A 19,740-nucleotide genomic window follows, 5' to 3' on the forward strand; every position below is an offset into this window, starting at 1 on the left:
CTCTGATTTTGCTGTTTTTGTTACTCTGGGCACTTTACCACTGCTAACCAGTGCTAAAGTGCAAGTGCTCCTTTACAAAATGTGTATGTAATTGGTTTATCCATCACTGGCATATTTGATTTATTAGTAAGTCCCTAGTACAGTGCACTAGAGGTGCCCAGGGCCTATGAATCAAAAGCTACTAGTGGGCCTGCAGCACTGGTTGTGCCACCCACATAAGTAGCTCTGTAATCATGTCTCAGACCTGCCACTGTAGTGTCTGTGTGTGCAGTTTTAACTGTAAATTCGACTTGGCAAGTGTACCCACTTACCAGGCCTAAACCTTCCCTTTTCTTACATGTAAGGCACCCCTAAGGTAGGCCCTAGGTAGCCCCAAGGGCAGGGTGTAGTGTATGGTTAAGGTAGGACATTTAGTAATGTGTTTTATATGTCCTGACAGTGAAATACTGCTAAATTCATTTTTCACTGTTGCAAGGCCTGTCCTTCTCATAGGTTAAAATAGGGGGCTACCTTTAAATATGATTAAAGTGTAGATTCCCTTTGGGAGCGGATGGACATGCGAGTTTGGGGTCTCTGAGCTCACAATTTAAAAATACATATTTTAGTAAAGTTGATTTCAAGATTGTGTGTTTGAAAATGCCACTTTTAGAAAGTGAGCATTTTCTTACTTATACCATTTCTGTGACTCTACCTGTTTGTGGATTCCCTGTCTGGGTCAGTTTGACAGTTGGACTGGTTGCACCTCACACTAGACGGTGACACAAAGGGATCTGGGGTGTAGCCTGCATTTCCTGATGAGCCATCTGTGCTAGGAGGGAGGGGAGGATTGGTCACTTACACCTGAAAGGGCTGTGCCTATCCTCACACAATGCAGTCTCCAGCCCCCTGGTGAGTGTCTGGGGCCTGGCCTGGGCAAGGCAGGATTTCACAATCAAGAGAGACTTTGCTTTGAAGAAGGCCTACTTCAAAGGAGAAAATGGGTATAAGAAGGGCACCCAAAACCACAGACTTTAGAACACTTCTGGAAACCAAGAGGAACCTCTACCTAGAGAAGAGCTGAAGAGCTGAGGAAGAAGAGCTGCCCTGCCTGTGACTGTGCTTTGTGGAGCTATCCTGCAGTTGCTGCTTCTGCCAGAGTAAGAGGGCAAAGACTGGACTTTGTGTGCATTCCATCTTGTGAAGATCTCCAAGAGCTTGATTTAGAGCTTGCCTCCTGTTGTTTGAAGTCTCAGGGACAGCAAATAATTCTCTCTGCCAGCACCTGGAGTCTCTGGAGAGAATCCTACTCTGCCAAGTGGTGCCCATCCAGTTCCTGGGACCCTGAAAGGAGAAGCTGGCAGCCTAAGAGGAAGAACTCCACGCACAGAAAGCTGTGGGGGGAAAAGATTGATGCAACTCCGATCTGCGGATGAAAAATTGACGCGCCGCCGTCTTGGTGGCTGAAAATCGACGTTCGCCTGCAACGCAACCCGAAGATCGACGCCCGGGGCTGGAGAAACGACGCACAGCATCGCTGACGGAGGCTGGTGAGGTCGCAACACGCGCTGCATGATTTTCAGATCATCGTGCGGCTGGACTTAAGACGCAAGTACCGCTGGGTGTGTAAAAACAACGCAAGGCCTGCCCGGACTTGAGAGTGCTAACCGGATCGACGCATCGCTCTACTGAGGAGAGGAGAAACGACGCACCCTGACCCGACGAAAGGAGAAACGACGCAAGGTCTCGCTCGTGAGTGAAATCAACGCATCGCAAGCCCTTTTTGACACACACTCGCCCATGCAGGGTTATTTTTGATGCACCCAAGGTACATTTTCATGCTAACAGTGTTAGTGTGTGTTTAAAACTACATGAAGACTCTTTTTGCTTTTTAATTCACAACTTGACTTGTGTATTGTGGATCTTTATCATTTTGGTCTTGTTTTGTTTAGATAAATATCTTCTATATTTCTAAACCTTTGTTGTGTCATTTTGTAGTGTTTTCATTAAGTTACTCTGTGTGTTGGTACAAATACTTTACACCTAGCACTCTGAAGTTAAGCCTACTGCTCATGCCAAGCTACCAAGGGCGTAAGCAGGGGTTAGCTGATGGTGATTCTCTTTTATCCTGACTAGAGTGAGCGTCCTTGCTTGGACAGGGGGTAACAAGACTGCCAACCAAAGATCCCATTTCTAACATTGGTGATCAGCGAATGGGATTGGACTTGCATTTGTACTTGACATACAGTAGTTAAGTGTACACTACTGTTTGAGTTCAGACCACTACGTGAGCACATATTACGTGTCTTGTGATTTTTGCTTTTCTCTTTGGACACTTCTTTTTGTTGTTCTTCTGGCTGATCCCTGGATTGACCTGTTTGTTTGAAACTTCATTTGGGAACTTGTTGTTCTGCCTTTGGAACTTTTCACTTGTTTTAAATCTTTATCATGTCTCAATCTGGAGATGCATCAGCTTGAGTTGCCTTTGACATAGAGAAAGTGGAGAGCTACACAGGAGCTCAGTTGAAGCAGTTCTGCAAGGATTTTGCCTGTCCCATTAAGAGCTCATCCAAGAAGGAGGACCTGCAAAAGGAGCTGAGGGCCTGGGTGACAGTCAAACAAGCTGAGGGGCACACAGATATTCAGCAGGAAGGGGTGCAAGTCTCTCACAATGATGTAGTGGGTGGGCCTGGTCTGTCTAGGGAGAGAGTCTCTAAGTCAGGTGGCAGTGTGTCCTCCAAGGGTCTGATCTGACACCTGAAGAGTTGCAGGACAGGCAGGCAGAAAGAGAGTACCAACTGGAGCTGGAAAAGCTCAGTCTAGAGATGGAAGAGAGAAGGATGGCCATTGAGTAAAAGAAGCTACTGCTGGCTCATGAGCTTAGCTTGAAAGAGTTAGATCTAAGGAGCCAGTCCAGTAGAGATGGTGACAGCAACAGTACAGTGCAGCCTGAATGAAGGGTACACATCCCAAAAGACCTAGTGAAGGATTACAAGAGGGAGGATGACATATACTTGTGGTTCAAGGGGTATGAGTCTGCTCTCCACATGAATCTGGTCCCTGAAGCTCATTGGGGGACGCGTCTGTGGAAGCACTTTGAGGTAGAGGGGAGGGATACACTGACGGCCTTAGGGGATGCTCAGAATCTCACCTACACTATCATGAAGTATGCACTACTCACAAGATATGGTCTCACCCCTGAACAGTATAAGGATAAGTTTAGGTCCTACAAGAAGAAGGAATCCCAAACATGGTTGGAATGTGTTGATTCTTATTGCAGGTCACTGGATGGTTGGGTGAAGGGCAGTAAGGTAACTACATATGAGGGGCTTTACAATCTGATTGCTTGGGAGCCCTTGTACAGTTTATGTTTTCCAGAGCTGCGCCAGCACCTGATTGACAGCAAGCTGACTGATCCCAGGAAGCTTGCGCAGGAAGCAGACCCCTGGGAGAGCACCAGGGTCCAGAAGAGGTATGGGGAAGACCACACCAAGGGTGGGCAGGGTCCCTCTCAGAAGAAGGTGGGGGTAAGGGCAAACAGGGGGAGTTCTCTAAAGGGCCCCAAACTGATTCCCAGGGTAAGGATTCCTTCCCCCCAGTGAGAAGAAGCCATGGTTCTCCAAAGGGAAGCCAGTGGCAGGTGTTCTCCCACGTAAGTGCTATGCATGTGACCAGGTGGGTCATGTGAGGGGGGACCCCAAATGCCCCAAAAGTACACCGGCACCCATTGGTGCACCATCCCAGGGTTTGGCCAGTGTAGCGCTTGGGGTGGAGTTGGTTCCAGGTGGGTCGGAGCCAGCTGAGATGACCCTTGTCTCCCTAGGGGACAGTGAGATGGTCCAGAGAACCTTCATGCCTGAGAACACTAAGAAATACAGGCAGTGGGTAACCATCAATGGACAGAGGGTTGAGGCTCTGAGAGACACAGAAGCCAGTGTGACTACAGTGAGGAGTCAGCTGGTGTCTGAAGAGCAGATTGATCCCCGGGTACTTCACCAAGTAGTTGCAGTGGACAACTCAGAGCGCCTGTGCAGAGTGGCGCAGGTTTCCTTTGAATGGGGGGGGGGTCTCTGGTTCCTTGAAGGTAGCTGTGAGTCCAACCATGCCTGTTGATTTTTTGCTAGGCAATGACCTGGACGATTCCACTTGGAAGGAGGTGGAACACAGGTCTCACTTGGAGATGTAGGGTCTGCCTGGGTGGGTATGCATATCCACCCGGTCAATGGCAGCCCGTCAGGGTGGTCAAGAGCCCCTGGAGCCTGAAACAGTGTCCCAGGAGACCGCCAAGGAAAGGAAGGGCACGGGGTGCGGGAAACCAGCCCCAGAAGTTCCCACGGTCCAGGATGAGGCAGAGCCTGAGGGTGACAGCCCGGAGCCTACCGGGGAACAGGTGGCTGAACTACGAGAGGTCCCTGAGCTGTCACAGAGGCAGCAGGAAGAGGGACCCATCAGGGAGGCATTCCGTGAAGCACAGAAAAGTTGCCCTACTCTAGAGGGACTGTGGCAGCAGGCTGCAGCCCAGGCAGCTGGCGAGGAGCCCAGTACTCACCTGATCTATTGGGAGGATGGCCTCCTGTATAGTGAGCCTAAGGTTCCTGAGCATGGGTCAGCTCGTATGCTGGTGGTACCCCAATGCTTCTGGGCCTTCCTACTGGGGTTGGCTCATGATGTGCCTTTGGCAGGACATCTGGGGCAGGACAAGACCAATAAGAAGCTTGTCTCCCACTTCTATTGGCCCCAGATGCACAAGCATTCTGCTGCACACTATAGCTCTTGCCCAACTTATCAGGCAAGTGGCAAGAATGGGGGGAAATGTAAGGTTCCCCTCCAACCTTTACCTGTGGTTAGTACTCCCTTTGAGAGGGTAGGTATTGGCATTGTGGGGCCTCTGGACCCCAAGACAGCCTTGGGCAACAGGTTCATCCTGGTCTTGGAGGACCATGCCACCCGGTACCCAGAAGCCATTCCTCTGAGGTCAGTCACTTTTCCTGTGATGGGTTGTGCACTGATGGGGGTTTTTACCCACATGGGGTTCCCCAAGGAAGAGGTGTCTGATAGGGGTACCAACTTCATATCCACATATATGAAGTCTCTGTGGAAAGTATGTGGGATGACCTACAAGTTCACCACACCTTACCACCCCCAAAGTAATGGTCTGGTTGAGAGATTCAACCGCACCTTGAAAGGCATGATTCAGAGCCTGTCAGAGCCCTTGAGGCGGAAGTGGGACGTCCTCTTGCCATGCCTCCTGTTCGCTTACAGGGAGGTGCCTCAAAAGGGACTTGGGTTTAGTCCCATTGAGCTCATCTATGGCCTCCCTGTGAGGGGACCCTTAAGTCTGGTGAAGGAGGCTTTGGAGAAAGCTCCAAGTAAACCCCCCCAGGATGTATTTAGCTACATGCTGGCTTTGAGAAAACAAACTGCACGCTTCAGGAGTCTCGCACAGGAGAACCTAGAAGCCAGCCAGGAGGATAAGAAACGGTGGAATTACCGGAATGCCACTCTGGTCGAGTTTCAACCTGGTCAGAAAGTGTGGGTGATGGCGCCAGTGGAGCTAAGGGTGCTCCAGGATAAGTGGACTGGGCCATTTGAGGTGGTGGAGCGCAAGAGTGAAGTCACCTACCTGGTGGACTTGCAGTCTCCAAGGAACCCTTTAAGGGTCCTGCATGTCAACCGCCTCAAACCTCACTTTGAGCGTACTGAACTGTCCATGCTCCTTGCGACAGATGATGGGGTGGAGGAGGAGAGTGAGCCTCTTCCTGACCTCCTGTCTGCAGGAGAAAAAGATGGGTCTGTGGAGGGAGTGATCCTCTCCCCCTCCCTGACTGAGGAGCAGCAGAGTGACTGTCGCCACGTGTTAGGACAGTTCGCCTCGCTGTTTTCCCTGATCCCAGGAGTCACACACTTGTGCACACATGATGTGGACACTGGGGACAGTACACCCAGTAAACAAAAAGTTTACAGGGTGACTGACAGGGTCAGGACATGCATTAAGGATGAAGTATCCAAAATGCTTACCCTAGGGGTTATTGAGCACTCAAGCAGTCCTTGGGCCAGCCCAGTGGTATTGGTCCCAAAGGCTGCTGCACCTGGTGCCACTCCAGAACTCAGGTTCTGTGTGGACTACCGGGGACTCAATGCGGTCAGCAAGACTGACACACACCCCATCCCCCGAGCTGATGAGCTCATTGACCGGTTAGGAGCTGCCAAGTACCTTATTATGTTTGATTTAACATCTGGGTACTAGCAGATTGCCTTAACTGAGGGGGCAAGGAGAGGTCGGCATTCTCTACCCCAGATGGACACTTTCAATGTAAAGTGATGCCATTTGGGATAATAGGTGTCCCTGCCATCTTTCAGAGGTTGGTCAACCAGGTGTTGCCTGGGCTGGATGAGTTAAGTGCTGCCTACCTGGATGACACTGCTGTTTTCAGTTCCACATGTGAGGAACACCTGCAACACCTCTGGAGAGTGTTAGAGGCCCTGCAGAAGGCAGGCCTCACAATTAAGGCGTGCAAGTGCCAAATAGGGCATGGTTCTGTGGTGTACTTGGGACACCAGGTGGGGAGTGGCCAGGTGGCACTCCTCCAGCCAAAGATCAATACCATTCTGGCTTGAAAGCCTCCCAAGACCCAGACTGAAGTGAGAGCCTTCTTCGGTCTCACAGAATACTACAGGAGGTTTTTCAAGGGTTATGGTACCATTGTTACCCCCTTGACTGAGCTGACTTCTAAGAAGCAACCCAGGAAGGTGATCTGGACAGAGGCTTCCCAGACCGCTTTTGATGCCCTGAAGGCTGCCATGTGCACAGCACCTGTGCTGAAGGCACCTGACTACTCCAAGGAGTTTGTTGTGCAAACAGACGTCTCAGAGCATGGTATTGGAGCATTACTCTCACAGCTTAATGAAGAGGGCCTAGATCTACCCGTAGCCTTCATTAGCAGGAGGTTACTTCCCAGGGAACGTAGGAGGAGTGCCTTAGAACGTGAAGCGTTTTCTGTGGTCTGGGCGCTGAAGAAGCTAGGACCCTACTTGTGTGGTACTCACTTCCAAGTTCAGAACGACCACAGGCCCCTTAGATGGTTAATGCAGATGAGGAGTGAGAATCCAAAACTGTTGAAGTGGTCCATTTCCCTACAGGGGATGGACTTTACAGTGGAGCACCACCCTGGTACAGAACACGCCAATGCTGATGATCTATCCAGGTTCTTCCGCCTTTGTGATGAGAACTCCCATGAGGTTGGGTAGTTGCTCCCCACTTTCAGCTGGGGGGACACGTGTTAGACTTTTCATCCTTGGTGTGGTCTCCCTTAACTTTTTGCCTCTGTTTCCCAGGTTGTTGATGTGTGCTGGACTCTGATTTTGATGTTTTTGTTACTCTGGGCACTTTACCACTGCTAACCAGTGCTAAAGTGCAAGTGTTCCTATACAAAATGTGTATGTAATTGGCTTATCCATGATTGGCATATTTGGTTTAGTAGTAAGTCCCTAGTAAAGTGCACTAGAGGTGCCCAGGGCTTATAAATCAAATGCTACTAGTGGGCCTGCAGGACTGGTTGTGCCACCCAAATAAGTAGCTCTGTAATCATGTCTCAGACCTGCCACTGCAGTGTCTGTGTGTGCAGTTTTAACTGTAAATTCGACTTGGCAAGTGTACCCACTTACCAGACCTAAACATTCCCTTTTCTTACATGTAAGGCACACCTAAGGTAGGCCCTAGGTAGTCCCAAGGGCAGGGTACAGTGTATGGTTAAGGTAGAACATATAGTAATGTGTTTCATATGTCCTGACAGAGAAATACTGCTAAATGTGTTTTTCACTGTTGCAAGGCCTGTCCCTCTCATAGGTTAACATGGGGGCTGGGGTGTAGTCTGCATTTCCTGATGAGCCATCTGTGCTAGGAGGGAGGGCAGGAGTGGCCACTTACACCTGAAAGGGCTGTGGCTGTCCTCACACAATGCAGTCTCCAACCCCCTGGTGAGTGGCTGGGGCCTGGCATGGGCAAGGCAGGATTTCACAATCAAGAGAGACTTTGCTTTGAAGTAGGCCTACTTCAAAGGAGAAAATGGGTATAAGAAGGGCATCCAAATCACAGACTTTAGAACACTTCTGGAAACCAAAAGGAACCCCTACTTAGAGAAGAGCTGAAGAGATGAGGAAGCTGAGCTGCCCTGCCTGTGACTGTGCTTTGTGGAGCTATCCTGCAGTTGCTGCTTCTGCCAGAGTAAGAGGGCAAAGACTGGACTTTGTGAAGATCTCCAAGGGCTTGATTTAGAGTTTGCCTCCTGTTGTTTGAAGTCTCAGGGACAGCAAAGACTTCTCTCTGCCAGCACCTGGAGTCTCTGGAGAGACTCCTACTCTGCCAAGTGGTTCCCATCCAGTTCCTGGGACCCTGAAAGGAGAAGCTGGCAGTCTAAGAGGAAGAAATCCACGCACAGAACGCCGTGCGGGGAAAAGATTGATGCGACTCCGATCTGCGGATAAAAAATCGATGCACCACTGGCTTCGCGGCTGAAAATCTGCACTCGTCTGCAACACGACCTGAAGATCGACACCTGGGACTGGAAAAAGGACGCACAGCATCGCTGACAGAGGCTGGTGAGGTCGCAACTCGTGCTGCGTGGTTTTCAGATCATCGTGTGGCTGGACTTCCGACGCAAGTATCGCCTGGCGTGCAAAAACAGCGCAAGGCCTGCACAGACCCGAGAGTGCTGACCGGATCGACGCACCGCTCTCCTGCAGAGAGAAGAAATGACATGCCCAACATGACGAAAGGAGAGACGATGCAAGGTCTCGCTCGTGAGTGAAATCGACGCATCACAAGCCCTTTTTGACGCACACTCGCCGTGCAGGGTTATTGACGCACTCAAGGTACATTTTCACGCTAACAGTGTAAGTGTGTGTTTAAAACTACATGAAGACTCTTTTTGCTTTTTAATTAATAACTTGACTTGTGTATTGTGGATTTTTGTTGTTTTGGTCTTGTTTTGTTTAGATAAATATTTCCTAGTTTTCTAAAACTGTGTTGTGTCATTTTGTAGAGTTTTCATTAAGTTACTGTGTGTGTTGGTACAAATACTTCACACCTAGCACTCTGAAGCTAAGCCTACTGCTCGTGCCAAGCTACCAAGGGGGTAAGCAGGGATTAGCTGAGGGTGATTCTCTTTTACCCTGACTAGAGTGATGGTCCTTGCTTGTACAGGGGGTAACCTGACTGCCAACTAAAGACCCCATTTCTAACAGTTTGAATATAATTCTGTGTTAGAACTGTGATTCATAATGATTTGATTTATAAAGATTTGTAGTGTGTGCATTAACTTTGGCCCTCAGCCAATCAGGTGTGAAAATCTCCATCCACAGTACTGTGCCACTGTTTAGGCCATTTCATGTATAGTCTCCCCAGTGATTTGTGCATGGGTGCCCCACTGCTGCTGCACTGGCTCCCTTCAGTCTGCCTGGGCATACAACATTCCTTTCCACAGAGTCTGAAATAGAGCCCATTTGGCACTCATGTGGCTCCACAACCGTGACATGGCAAAACTACGTCTCTGAGTTCGGAATTGAAAACACTTGTTTTATCTTAAATTCACTGTTACCCACTGGGCTTCAGTTCTGTGACACTCTCTCTCTCTCTCTCTCACAAACAGTCTCTCTCACACAATTGAGGTTTCATTAAGTAAGATTGCATTTCCCACCTATTAGTTTAATTTGCAATTGTATCGCGTTTATTTTTTGGTTGTAGCAAAGAGCCAGACTGTAAAGCTTTTGCTTTTCGAATTCAGTAAAATGTAGCACCACTCAGTATTTTACTTTAGGCTGTGGTTCAGAGGTTGTGAACTTGGTGCCTCACCAGGGACTATTTGTTTTGGCTGTGGTGATGTGTGGCAGGCACACCGGGGCGACAGCTTCACACCTTGGCCTAGGTGGATTTGAAGCTGAGGCACAATATATATATTGTGTTTTATTTTATCTTCTGGGCCTGTCGTGGCTTGGATTTTAAGACGTCACACTGTAGTTTGCATCTATGTCTTTCCGTGTTGGCTTGCACGAATTTAGGCTGTGGTACGTATACAGTATGTACATCTCTTCCCTTTTGTCATCCCTAGGTTGGATTTTAGGAGATTGATTAGTATTTTATCTTCCCCTCGTTCTCATTACCTTAGTATGGAGACAATCCCGCGCTGTAGTTGTGTATGCTTTATGCATTTTTTCCATCTGCTTTGAGAGCCGTATGTCGGATTTTTAGGCTGTGGAACATATTTCATTTCTCTGCCTAGCTGCGTTGCTCTGCCCGGGGCGTGGCTGCTTCTGGGACAGGACGGGACGGGCCGCTCCCGCTCTGAGCGTCGGCTGCTCCCGGCTCAGACTGTAGAGGCAGCTGGGGGTGGTAGGAAAGTCTCGGTGACGGGCGGAGGAGGAGGGGTGTCTGCCACACTCACACACACACACACACACACACGTACTCTTGGGCCCGGAGGAGGCACGTCCTCCCCTCCGAGCACAGAACATGGGTCTGGAAAAGGAGAAAGCCGACGCTCGCATCTTCATGGACTCGGACGAGTTCAAGCGATCGGCCGCCCCCATGATGTCCGCCCGGGAGAAAGGCGAGGAGTCCGCAGACAGGGACCCGCATGGGCTCAACACCCATCTCCAGGTGAGAATGTGAGAGCAGAGAGGAGGGGGAGATGGGATGGCGAAAGGTGAAACTGACAGAGGGGAAATAGTCCCAAAAAGGTGAGGTGGGCAGCTGCAGACCGAAGAGGAGGGCGGGTGAGGAAAGGGAAGGTGAAGTGAGCACAGCAACTCTAAAGGTGAGGAGGGCAGAATCGAGGAAGAGAGTAGCAGCAGAAGGCAGCGGATGGGGAAGATTGAGGCCATGGGGAAAGTCCGGATAAATCCCAAGTCCACTGAATTTGAGCGAGCAGACTGGCAAGTTCCAGGGGCAGCTGGAGATGGAGTGTGTCCGAGTAAAACACACCTGAAGACGAGAAAGACAGCAGTTACAAAGCAGTGGTGTGTGTATGGGAGGGAGGGGGCTTCTTTGACTTTCTAGATCTACTGGCACTAGCGGATCCCCAAGCTCCCCGTAATCTAAAGTACACTTTGGGTTGAAGAGAGAATTGTCAATCAATATACCCATATGTATTGCACCAAAACAAATTGCCCAGTAATGGAATTGTGCTTCTTAATGATGCATTAAATTGAAGGATAGACAGCATTCTCCCACACTGTACATGCTTTATTGTGGCTCACGTGTGTTACTTCTGGGTGGCATGTCTAATGAGTGGAACCTCACTTGTACTCTGCACGGTTCTGTTGTTAAATTGTAGATTGGATTTGAGGATGTGATTGCAGAGCCGTCCACCACGCACAGCTTTGACAAGGTGTGGATCTGTGGACACGCCCTGTTTGAAGTCAGCAAATACCTGGTCTACAAGCTCCTCACCCTGCTTTTGGCCATCCCGCTGGCCTTCCTGGCTGGCCTCATCTTCGCCTTGCTCAGCTGCGTGCATATCTGGTGAGTTTTGAGTTTCAGGTACCTGCCAGGCCCAAAGGTGCTTTCCACGGCATCTGTCCCACTGAGCCTTGTGGTGCCATTCTCCCTTTGGGAGAGGAGGGGTCCTCAATTATCTTCTAGCCTTTTCTTTCACCTCCTTACCACTACCTTGTTTTCAGTGTGACGCACCATACATGAAGCCATATGTTGATTATGATAAAAAGTCTGCTGTGGGCAGACACCTACCATGTCTTAAGTGGTCTCTTTTCTTACTTGGGGCTGGTGTTGATGCTGTGTACATAGAACACTAGAGATGGGCACAGGGTGATGAAGGCAGTCAAATAAGCACAGGTGGAAAGTAGTACCTGGAAAGAATAGGTAAATCTGGAGACCAGGGTAGATATTGTTGGAATATGAAAAGTGTCTTTGGGCCTTTTGTCCTCTTTTACTATATACATTACTCAGTACACTTTTTATTTTATTGTGCATGACAATGTACGAGAGAACAGACCTTTATACTGCAAAAATCTGCTATTTCTGGCGTAATCTATTGGGCAGTTCAGACACCGAGTTGTAAAATTGCTCCAATACAATGACGTACCCGTAGACCTCGGCAGAACAGAGAGCACCGGTTATGTTCACTGGAATGCTGTCAGTAGATGCTTCATTAGCTTCCGGGGTTTGAGACACTTCTCTGTGACATCCACTGCGATGCTGCACAAATCTGCATGTATTTCAAATGAATCACTTGTAACTGATGAGCTGTCGGCCACTAGCTTTATTTTGTGAAATGTGAAACAACTGGACTGAAATTAAGAGCCACAATAACCCCACCCACATCCACAATGCGTTCCACTGCCTACAATGGAATTTTACAGTTGAGTGAGATCCTGCACCCAGAAAGATGTAGGTACTTCGTGAGACTTTCTTAGTGTTTATGGAAAAAACCTGCCCCTCCCCACACTCAGCTAAGTGGAATATGACACATTATTGGGAAGTGAATGTTTAGGCTACAAACTAGTTCACTGATGCACAGTTTGCCTATAATTGTTGAGGCACCATCTTGTATGATAATAAGACGTATGTGCCCTGCGTAGAGGGATATCATGTCCAACTGAAAATAGAGACATTGTTTGATGTGTAATTTTTCTTTGAGATGCCAAGCCTATGCACCTTAAACTAGTCTGTACCTAATTGCATAAGAGACTGCACTTTCACAACAAAGGGGTTTGATGGCCATTTAAGTACCAAAACAATCACATTTTTAAAAACGTGTTTTTGATTCTAAAATTATGAGTTTAAGAAGAAATGAAGACTTCACTAAAATATGCAGAAGGACTGTTCTTCTGACTCATCGTCCACTTAATTGCACACTCCAGCCCTCTGACTGCAAATGGGCTTGGACAATTGCTTGAGTGAGTACGCATCTGAAATGGCAAGTACCACAGAACCATTACACATAGAGTTCAGAGGGACATGAGATGATATTGTGAGCCACAGGACCATGTGAGTGAGACCCAACAACATCATTCTACCACAATCAGATTTTGTATCTCCTATTTGGGTGCAGAAGGATCTGCGCATGTCAGAGACAGTACATTAAGTGCTGCCATTGCAACTTAGGGTTACAGGATGTTGTATCCAAACACACCCTTTTCTTTGTCTTCCCCACTGCAGACATACACATTAAAACATGAAGGTTGAACAAACTACTGACGTGTGATGAACAATCAAATTGAAAGCATCACCTCATGCAGAATATCATTCAAAATGTGATTATGTTTCATAGACGTCGGCAGTGGCATAATGAAGCTTGAGTGGGGGGCCTGAGGAGGGGTCCTTCCTCCTTGAACCCAGTCAGGAGTTTGTCGCCGTGCACTGTGTACTGGGCTGAGGGGGGCACCTGGAACTCGCCCCCTCCACACTGTGGGGAATGCATGGGCCTTTGTTATGACACGGGGCATTAGTAACATATCGTCATTGAGACAACACAGTCACAACCAAGAATTCATATTCTGTGAATGCTTTCAGTTTAATTCAACAAACGTCTGTGGACCCATTGTACAAATTAGTTTTCTAAAGGTGTTCTTCTACATTTTGCAGTATATTTTGGCGTTTTGTTGAAATTCACACCCATTTTCAGCAGCACAGTGCACCTCGAAAATTGCAACACTTGCAGGTTCTTAGGCATTTGTGAATTGCCTTTCATGAATGAGAAACCCTTTCCACTACAGCCCCAATTATTTTTACTAATGCCCTTAAAATAAATACATCTTTGAACTTTTCTATCGTGTGAATGTGTTGCTGAAAAGTTTGTGAATACTATTTTTGTGTGCATTCTCGGACTTTCAGGGCATTCTAACAGTGGAATGCCATCATCCCACCGTGGAAGATTCACTCATATGAAACGTATGTGTGAATAATTCTTCTTGCAAGCTTAAAACGCAATTTTGCTAATCCCAAACATAGCTTGACACTCTTCAACTTGAAACAAGGACCTTCCCAAATAGCTTTGGGAAATGAGCCCTAAGACATCTGACAGTTCTAGGTAGTTGTTCAAGTAGTGGAAACACGTCAGAGGTGCATGGCTTGTAGAATTTACCTCATCAACACTTATTAGTAGTCCTGTGTGCAGCAATTGTGAACTCACTATGGGCCTTATTACAACTTTGGAGGAGGTGTTAATCCGTCCCAAAAGTGACGGTAAAGTGACGGATATACCACCAGCCGTATTACGAGTGCATTATATCCTATGGAACTCGTAATACGGCTGGTGGTATATCCGTCACATTTGGGAGGGATTAACACCTCCTCCAATGTTGTAATGAGGCCCTATGTCTCCACCATTAGTTGGAAGTTCCATTTTCTTCCACCATAAAAGTCACTGTTCATACTCTGTCCCCACATTGACTGACCTATTTTCGAGTTCTGTTCCTTTGTCTATCCATTGAAATATAAGTTGCTGTCTGGTTCTTTTTTAAGCATCATTCATACACATACTGTATAGTACAGTGTTTGAAGAAATATTAAGCAATACTAAAGTATTGAATTTACCCACTGAAGCAAGTGTAATATGCTACAGGCATTTCATTCTGCATGTAGAGGCCCCTAGCCATTTTGGAACAGTGCCATATGAAAAGTACTGTAAATAGATTGTATTTCTGCATTTTGATGCTATTGTTGATGTCTCCTTTACATATGGACGTTGGGCAGGTATTAAAAATGCTTCTTTCCATCAACAGTTGATGTATCAAAATATCAAGCTCAGAAATATTCTACAGAAACATTGGCGCCAGAGTATCAACTACCAACATTTTGCAAAAATCATGGATTTGTGAAGTGTCAGAAATGTAAAGTTTGTCACACTGGCATAAACAAAAGAAGAAGTAGAGGATACTAGAGGTCGAACATTCAAAATCACAACTAATAATAAGAAAATAACAGTGCAACAAATTATGTACTAAATGTGCTAGAGTGCAAAGGCGGCATGAAATATGCGGGAAGTACCACCTGCAAACTAAAAAAGCAATACTTGAAAGATAAGGGTGGTACAGAAAAACGATCCAAGTTACGCCATTGCCAGACATTATGCACTAAACCATGATATGACAGGAAAACAATGCTGAACTATGGAGTAGCCCGTGTACCTAAAAACAAAAGAGGTGGTAATAGAACCTTGAAACTTAGTTGTCCAGAGTCACGATATATTATCAAGTTAAGAACCAAGACCCCGTTTGGATTAATCACCGGCGAGGAACTGTACATACATCTTTGAATAGCCAATATGAACTATGTACGACCACTGGAAAATTTGTTGCCTGGGCACAAAGTCATTGCAAGAACTCTAAAAAATGAAACCCCTGTGGACATAATTATTTTATTAGATTTTACTGGACTAGTCCCTCATAACTTTCTCTCAGTATATGAAAACACGAGGAATGAGATCTCTTGCCTTCAATATCAATATGCACATTTATAGAGAGTTGAGTATTTGAATGCAATGTGATGAGATGTAAATACATTATGAAATTACGATTTAAAGCATAAGTAGGGATAGCACTAAGCTGTGATATCTTTAGTGGTGGCTCGTGGTGCTCAGAAGGGGCAGGGCACTGCACAGGGAGGGGGGTAGGGAAATAAAACTTAAATTAATTACGAAAAAAAATAAACACTTACCTTCTCGCAGCCGCGCCGCTGCGGCCTGTCCTGACGCTGCTCAGAGCAGCATCAGGATTGGCTGGCAGCGTCCAGCCAGGATGCCCTCAGGCAGACTGGGAACCTGTGCAGGCTCTCTTCCGCTCAGCAACTGTGTTGCTGGGTGGGAGAGAGCCCTGTGCACATGTGTGTGTGGTCTGCCCGAGACGGCTGGCCAGACACGCAAGCGCTCTGAGGGGGAGTGCTGGGCACTCCCCCTCACTGCTCATCACCCCCGTCTCCCGCCCCTTTTACTAAAAACCAATAATAAACATAGTTTATTCTCGTTTTTCAGTAAAAGGTTTGCCGCTGCTGGCCGGTGGGCGACTCTCCTCTGCCCAAATAGAGGAGCCGCTCACCCCTGGATGTCTTTATAATCACAAAAAACAGTTTCAATGTTGTGTAATCAAAAGGAACACAGTATAAAATTACAGAATTTAGAACACATTGTTAAGCAAATAATGGTCGTGTACATAACTTCTTTTCTTTTAATTAGATCATGAAATGTAGGTTGTACTATAAATAGAAATAACACTTAGCTATGATGTATCGTAATGTCCGAAAAAAGTACCCCACAAATTGACGCTTTATGTAACACTTTTTGTCAATACTCAACAGCACTACATATTCCAGAATGCATTGCCTAGGGGATGTCGGGATTACACTATTTATAGAGAGAGAAAGGAAGGAAGAACTAATTATCAGTGAACAAGACTAGTAATAGTCTAGTACTAGTCTAGTAATATAGTAATAGTCAAAATGCACCAGTGGTGGTACAGTTTCTTGAAAGGGTGTTGTTTTGAGATATATATATTTTTATATATATATATATATATATATATATACATATATATATATATATATATAATTCTTCAACAGATGGACAGTTAGCCATCTGACGGCTGCACCGATCCCGTCAGTGAATTTTTAATGGTAAAGTAAACTCGCATCCAACAGGCTCGAATTCAGTTGATAATTTTATTTCTTAATACAGGTGACACAGCGTCCTGAAATGCGATGTCAACGCGTTTCGGCAAAACGCCTTCTACTGGACAGCTGTGGCTACAAAGCCAACATCTTTTAAGTGCAAATTAACAGTCCTTCATTTATTTCCATAACACCACAGTGTAAGCTAAAGCGGCGGCCATCTTAAGACATGTTTAAATATAGAATTATGTTTAAATTTCACAATTAATAAATGAATCACCTATAATCGTTAAACTACTTCAAATAATTTACATAGTTTGCATGGCTGAGACATAGATACCTTATAGATAAGACATGATAAAACCCCAATAAATAATACATAATTTTAATTCAAAACGATGTCACTCTTTAGTTATCCTATTCAATACATAAATAAATAAATAGAAAATAACACATGTAGTATATCGACAGTTCATCACTTTCATCTATAATCTATTACTAGCGACAATAACTTACGTTGTATTTATATTGCAATCTAATCTATATTGTCAAAACGACATCATGTTGGTAATGGGTTTTCATATCTAAGAGACATTCGGTCAATTATAGTCTACAACCTCTTTTTGAGTTATTTGCTTAACAGTTGATATCCAATTTCTTTACTATTTTTATATTTGGTATATATGTGGCCAATTAGTGCCATAGTTCAAAAGACATCCTGAATTATGACTTAGTACCTAGATATTTATCTAGTGTCCACATCTTCTAAAGTGATTCTTCTTCGTTTTTATCTGTATATTAATTAACCCTAAAAGTACATGTTATTGGTCTATAATTAGACAAGGCCTGAGCTTAAAATGTAAAGTGCTAAGTGCTGAGTAATACAATAATTAAGTGTGCAAAACATGCATATAAAGTGCAGCTAAATATTAAAAACAATACTAAAAGGACTATATTAATAGCTTTTTGCTTCACATCCTATATCCTATAGATATATGTATAACTTCAATATTCTGCATGTCTCAAAATAAAAGGACGATAAGATCTTAAAACCAAATTGCAAATACAGACCTATAAGAACATAACAGACAGCCATTTTTCGACATAATTTCTAGACCTACAGTTGGAAATGGAGGTAAATTTAAAAATAAATAAATACCCCTCTAAAAAATTTTTTATTTGATCATAGTAATGTTGTCATCTCCCTCCTTAGACATCATTATGGTTCGGAAACGATATAGTATACACCATTCTATTTATGGAGTTGAATAGCCATTCAACATATCTTTCTATATTAAATCGGCACAATACACAGAGTTAGCACAGTTCAAAAAGTTAAAATATCATCTAAGATGGACATGAAGCTCAGCGTCAAGATTGTGCCCCCATGGAGACTCAGAACCTAAAAGTAAAATCATTTTCGATTCCAATTGTCTGAGCTCTAATACTTTGTTGCCTGCTCTAGGGTTGTTTTTAATAGATTTAATACCATAAAACGATAGTGTACTATAATTTCCTTTATGTATATCCCAAAAATGCTTAGCCAAAGGATAGGTCCTGTCCTGATTTTTTATGGCTCTAAAGTGTTGTAAAAATCTGACTTTTAGCTTGTGAATGGTGCTCCCAATATATTTCTTGTGACATCCACATTCAATAACATAGATCACAAATTCCGTATCGCAAGTGATTCGATCTTTAATTTCACACTGGCGACCATCAAAGGTTTGATACTTTTGCATATTCTGGGCATAATTGCAAGCCTTGTGTTGGAAAATGGGTTATTGGTAGGGCAGGTAGGTACCTACACCTAGCAACAAGCCACTAACCTCCACATAGGTACAGTTAGGTCTCAGTAAATTAATCCCAGCTCTACCCTTGGTAGCTTGGCATCGAGCGTCAAGGCTTAACTTAGGAGACAAAGTGTAAAGCATTCAAATATCACAAAACAGTAATTAAATAAAACACAGGAAACAGTTTAAAAATCCAAAACCAATTTATAAAAATAGCTTATATTTTTATCTTTAAAATGACACAAAAACGATTAAAATCGGTTCAGGGGAACCGGAGATATGAATTTTTAAAGTATTATTATTTTCTAGCGCTTAGAAACAAAAAGCGCCAATTGGGTCATCTGGTTGCACCAGGACCGGGGCAAAGTCAAACTTTCAGGCCGACCGCGATGGAGCCCTGCTCGGCTACAAGTCGCGGGAGGCCTCGGTTAAAAAGTTAACTTCTGACTTAGGGGGTCATTCTGACTCCCGCCGGGCGCGGACACCGCGCGCCCGGCGGGAGCCGCCAAAATACCGTACCGCGGTCGGAAGACCGCGGCGGGTATTTTGAGTTTTCCCCTGGGCTGGCGGGCGGCCTTCAAAAGGCCGCCCGCCAGCCCAGGGGAAAACGACCTTCCCACCATGAAGCCGGCTCATAATCGAGCCGGCGGAGTGGGAAGGTGCGACGGGTGCTACTGCACCCGTCGCGTATTTCACTGTCTGCTATGCAGACAGTGAAATACAAGCGGGGCCCTCTTACGGGGGCCCCTGCAGTGCCCATGCCATTGGCATGGGCACTGCAGGGGCCCCCAGGGGCCCCGCGACACCCCCTACCGCCATCCTGTTCCTGGCGGGCGAACCGCCAGGAACAGGATGGCGGTAGGGGGTGTCAGAATCCCCAAGGCGGCGCAGCATGCTGCGCCGCCTTGGAGGATTCTGACGGGCAGCGGAAAACCGGCGGGAGACCGCCGGTTTTCCTGCACTGACCGCGGCCAAAGCGCCGCGGTCAGAATGCCCTGCGGGGCACCGCCGGTCTGTCGGCGGTGCTCCCGCCGACCCTGGCCCCGGCGGTCTTAGACCGCCGGTGTCAGAATGACCCCCTTAGTCTCTTTTTTGATGTTTTTCTTCCCCGGGACGAACCTGCCAGTTGAATCCGACCTCCTGGAGCCCTTGTCCGGATACGCGAAGTCGGTTTCCTCGGTGGTCATTTTTACCTTCGGACTTAGTCGTTTTTTCGAGATGAAAATCCTTCGACCGGGGTAAACCTGGATCTTGATCCGACGTCCGTGGAGCCCTTCTCGGATTCGATGGCTGGGAGTTCCCGGTCAACTTTTTACGTTCGGACTTAGTCTCTTTTTTGGATGTTTTTCTTTACCG

General features: G+C 46.2%; 1 protein-coding gene across 1 annotated transcript in view; it reads left to right on the forward strand.

Annotated features, from left to right (window-relative positions):
- The first annotated feature begins 10,317 nt into the window (after window positions 1-10,317).
- The window catches only part of CAV2 (caveolin 2), a 91,589-nt gene continuing 82,166 nt past the window's right edge, over window positions 10,318-19,740 (forward strand). The window contains exons 1-2 of the mRNA XM_069228928.1: window positions 10,318-10,630; window positions 11,307-11,494. Of these exons, the coding sequence (XP_069085029.1) occupies window positions 10,484-10,630; window positions 11,307-11,494 (335 nt within the window). The 5' untranslated portion in view covers window positions 10,318-10,483. The remainder of the gene's footprint in view (window positions 10,631-11,306; window positions 11,495-19,740) is intronic.

Source organism: Pleurodeles waltl, chromosome 4_1 (assembly GCF_031143425.1).
Source record: "Pleurodeles waltl isolate 20211129_DDA chromosome 4_1, aPleWal1.hap1.20221129, whole genome shotgun sequence".
Lineage (NCBI taxonomy): Eukaryota > Metazoa > Chordata > Amphibia > Caudata > Salamandridae > Pleurodeles > Pleurodeles waltl.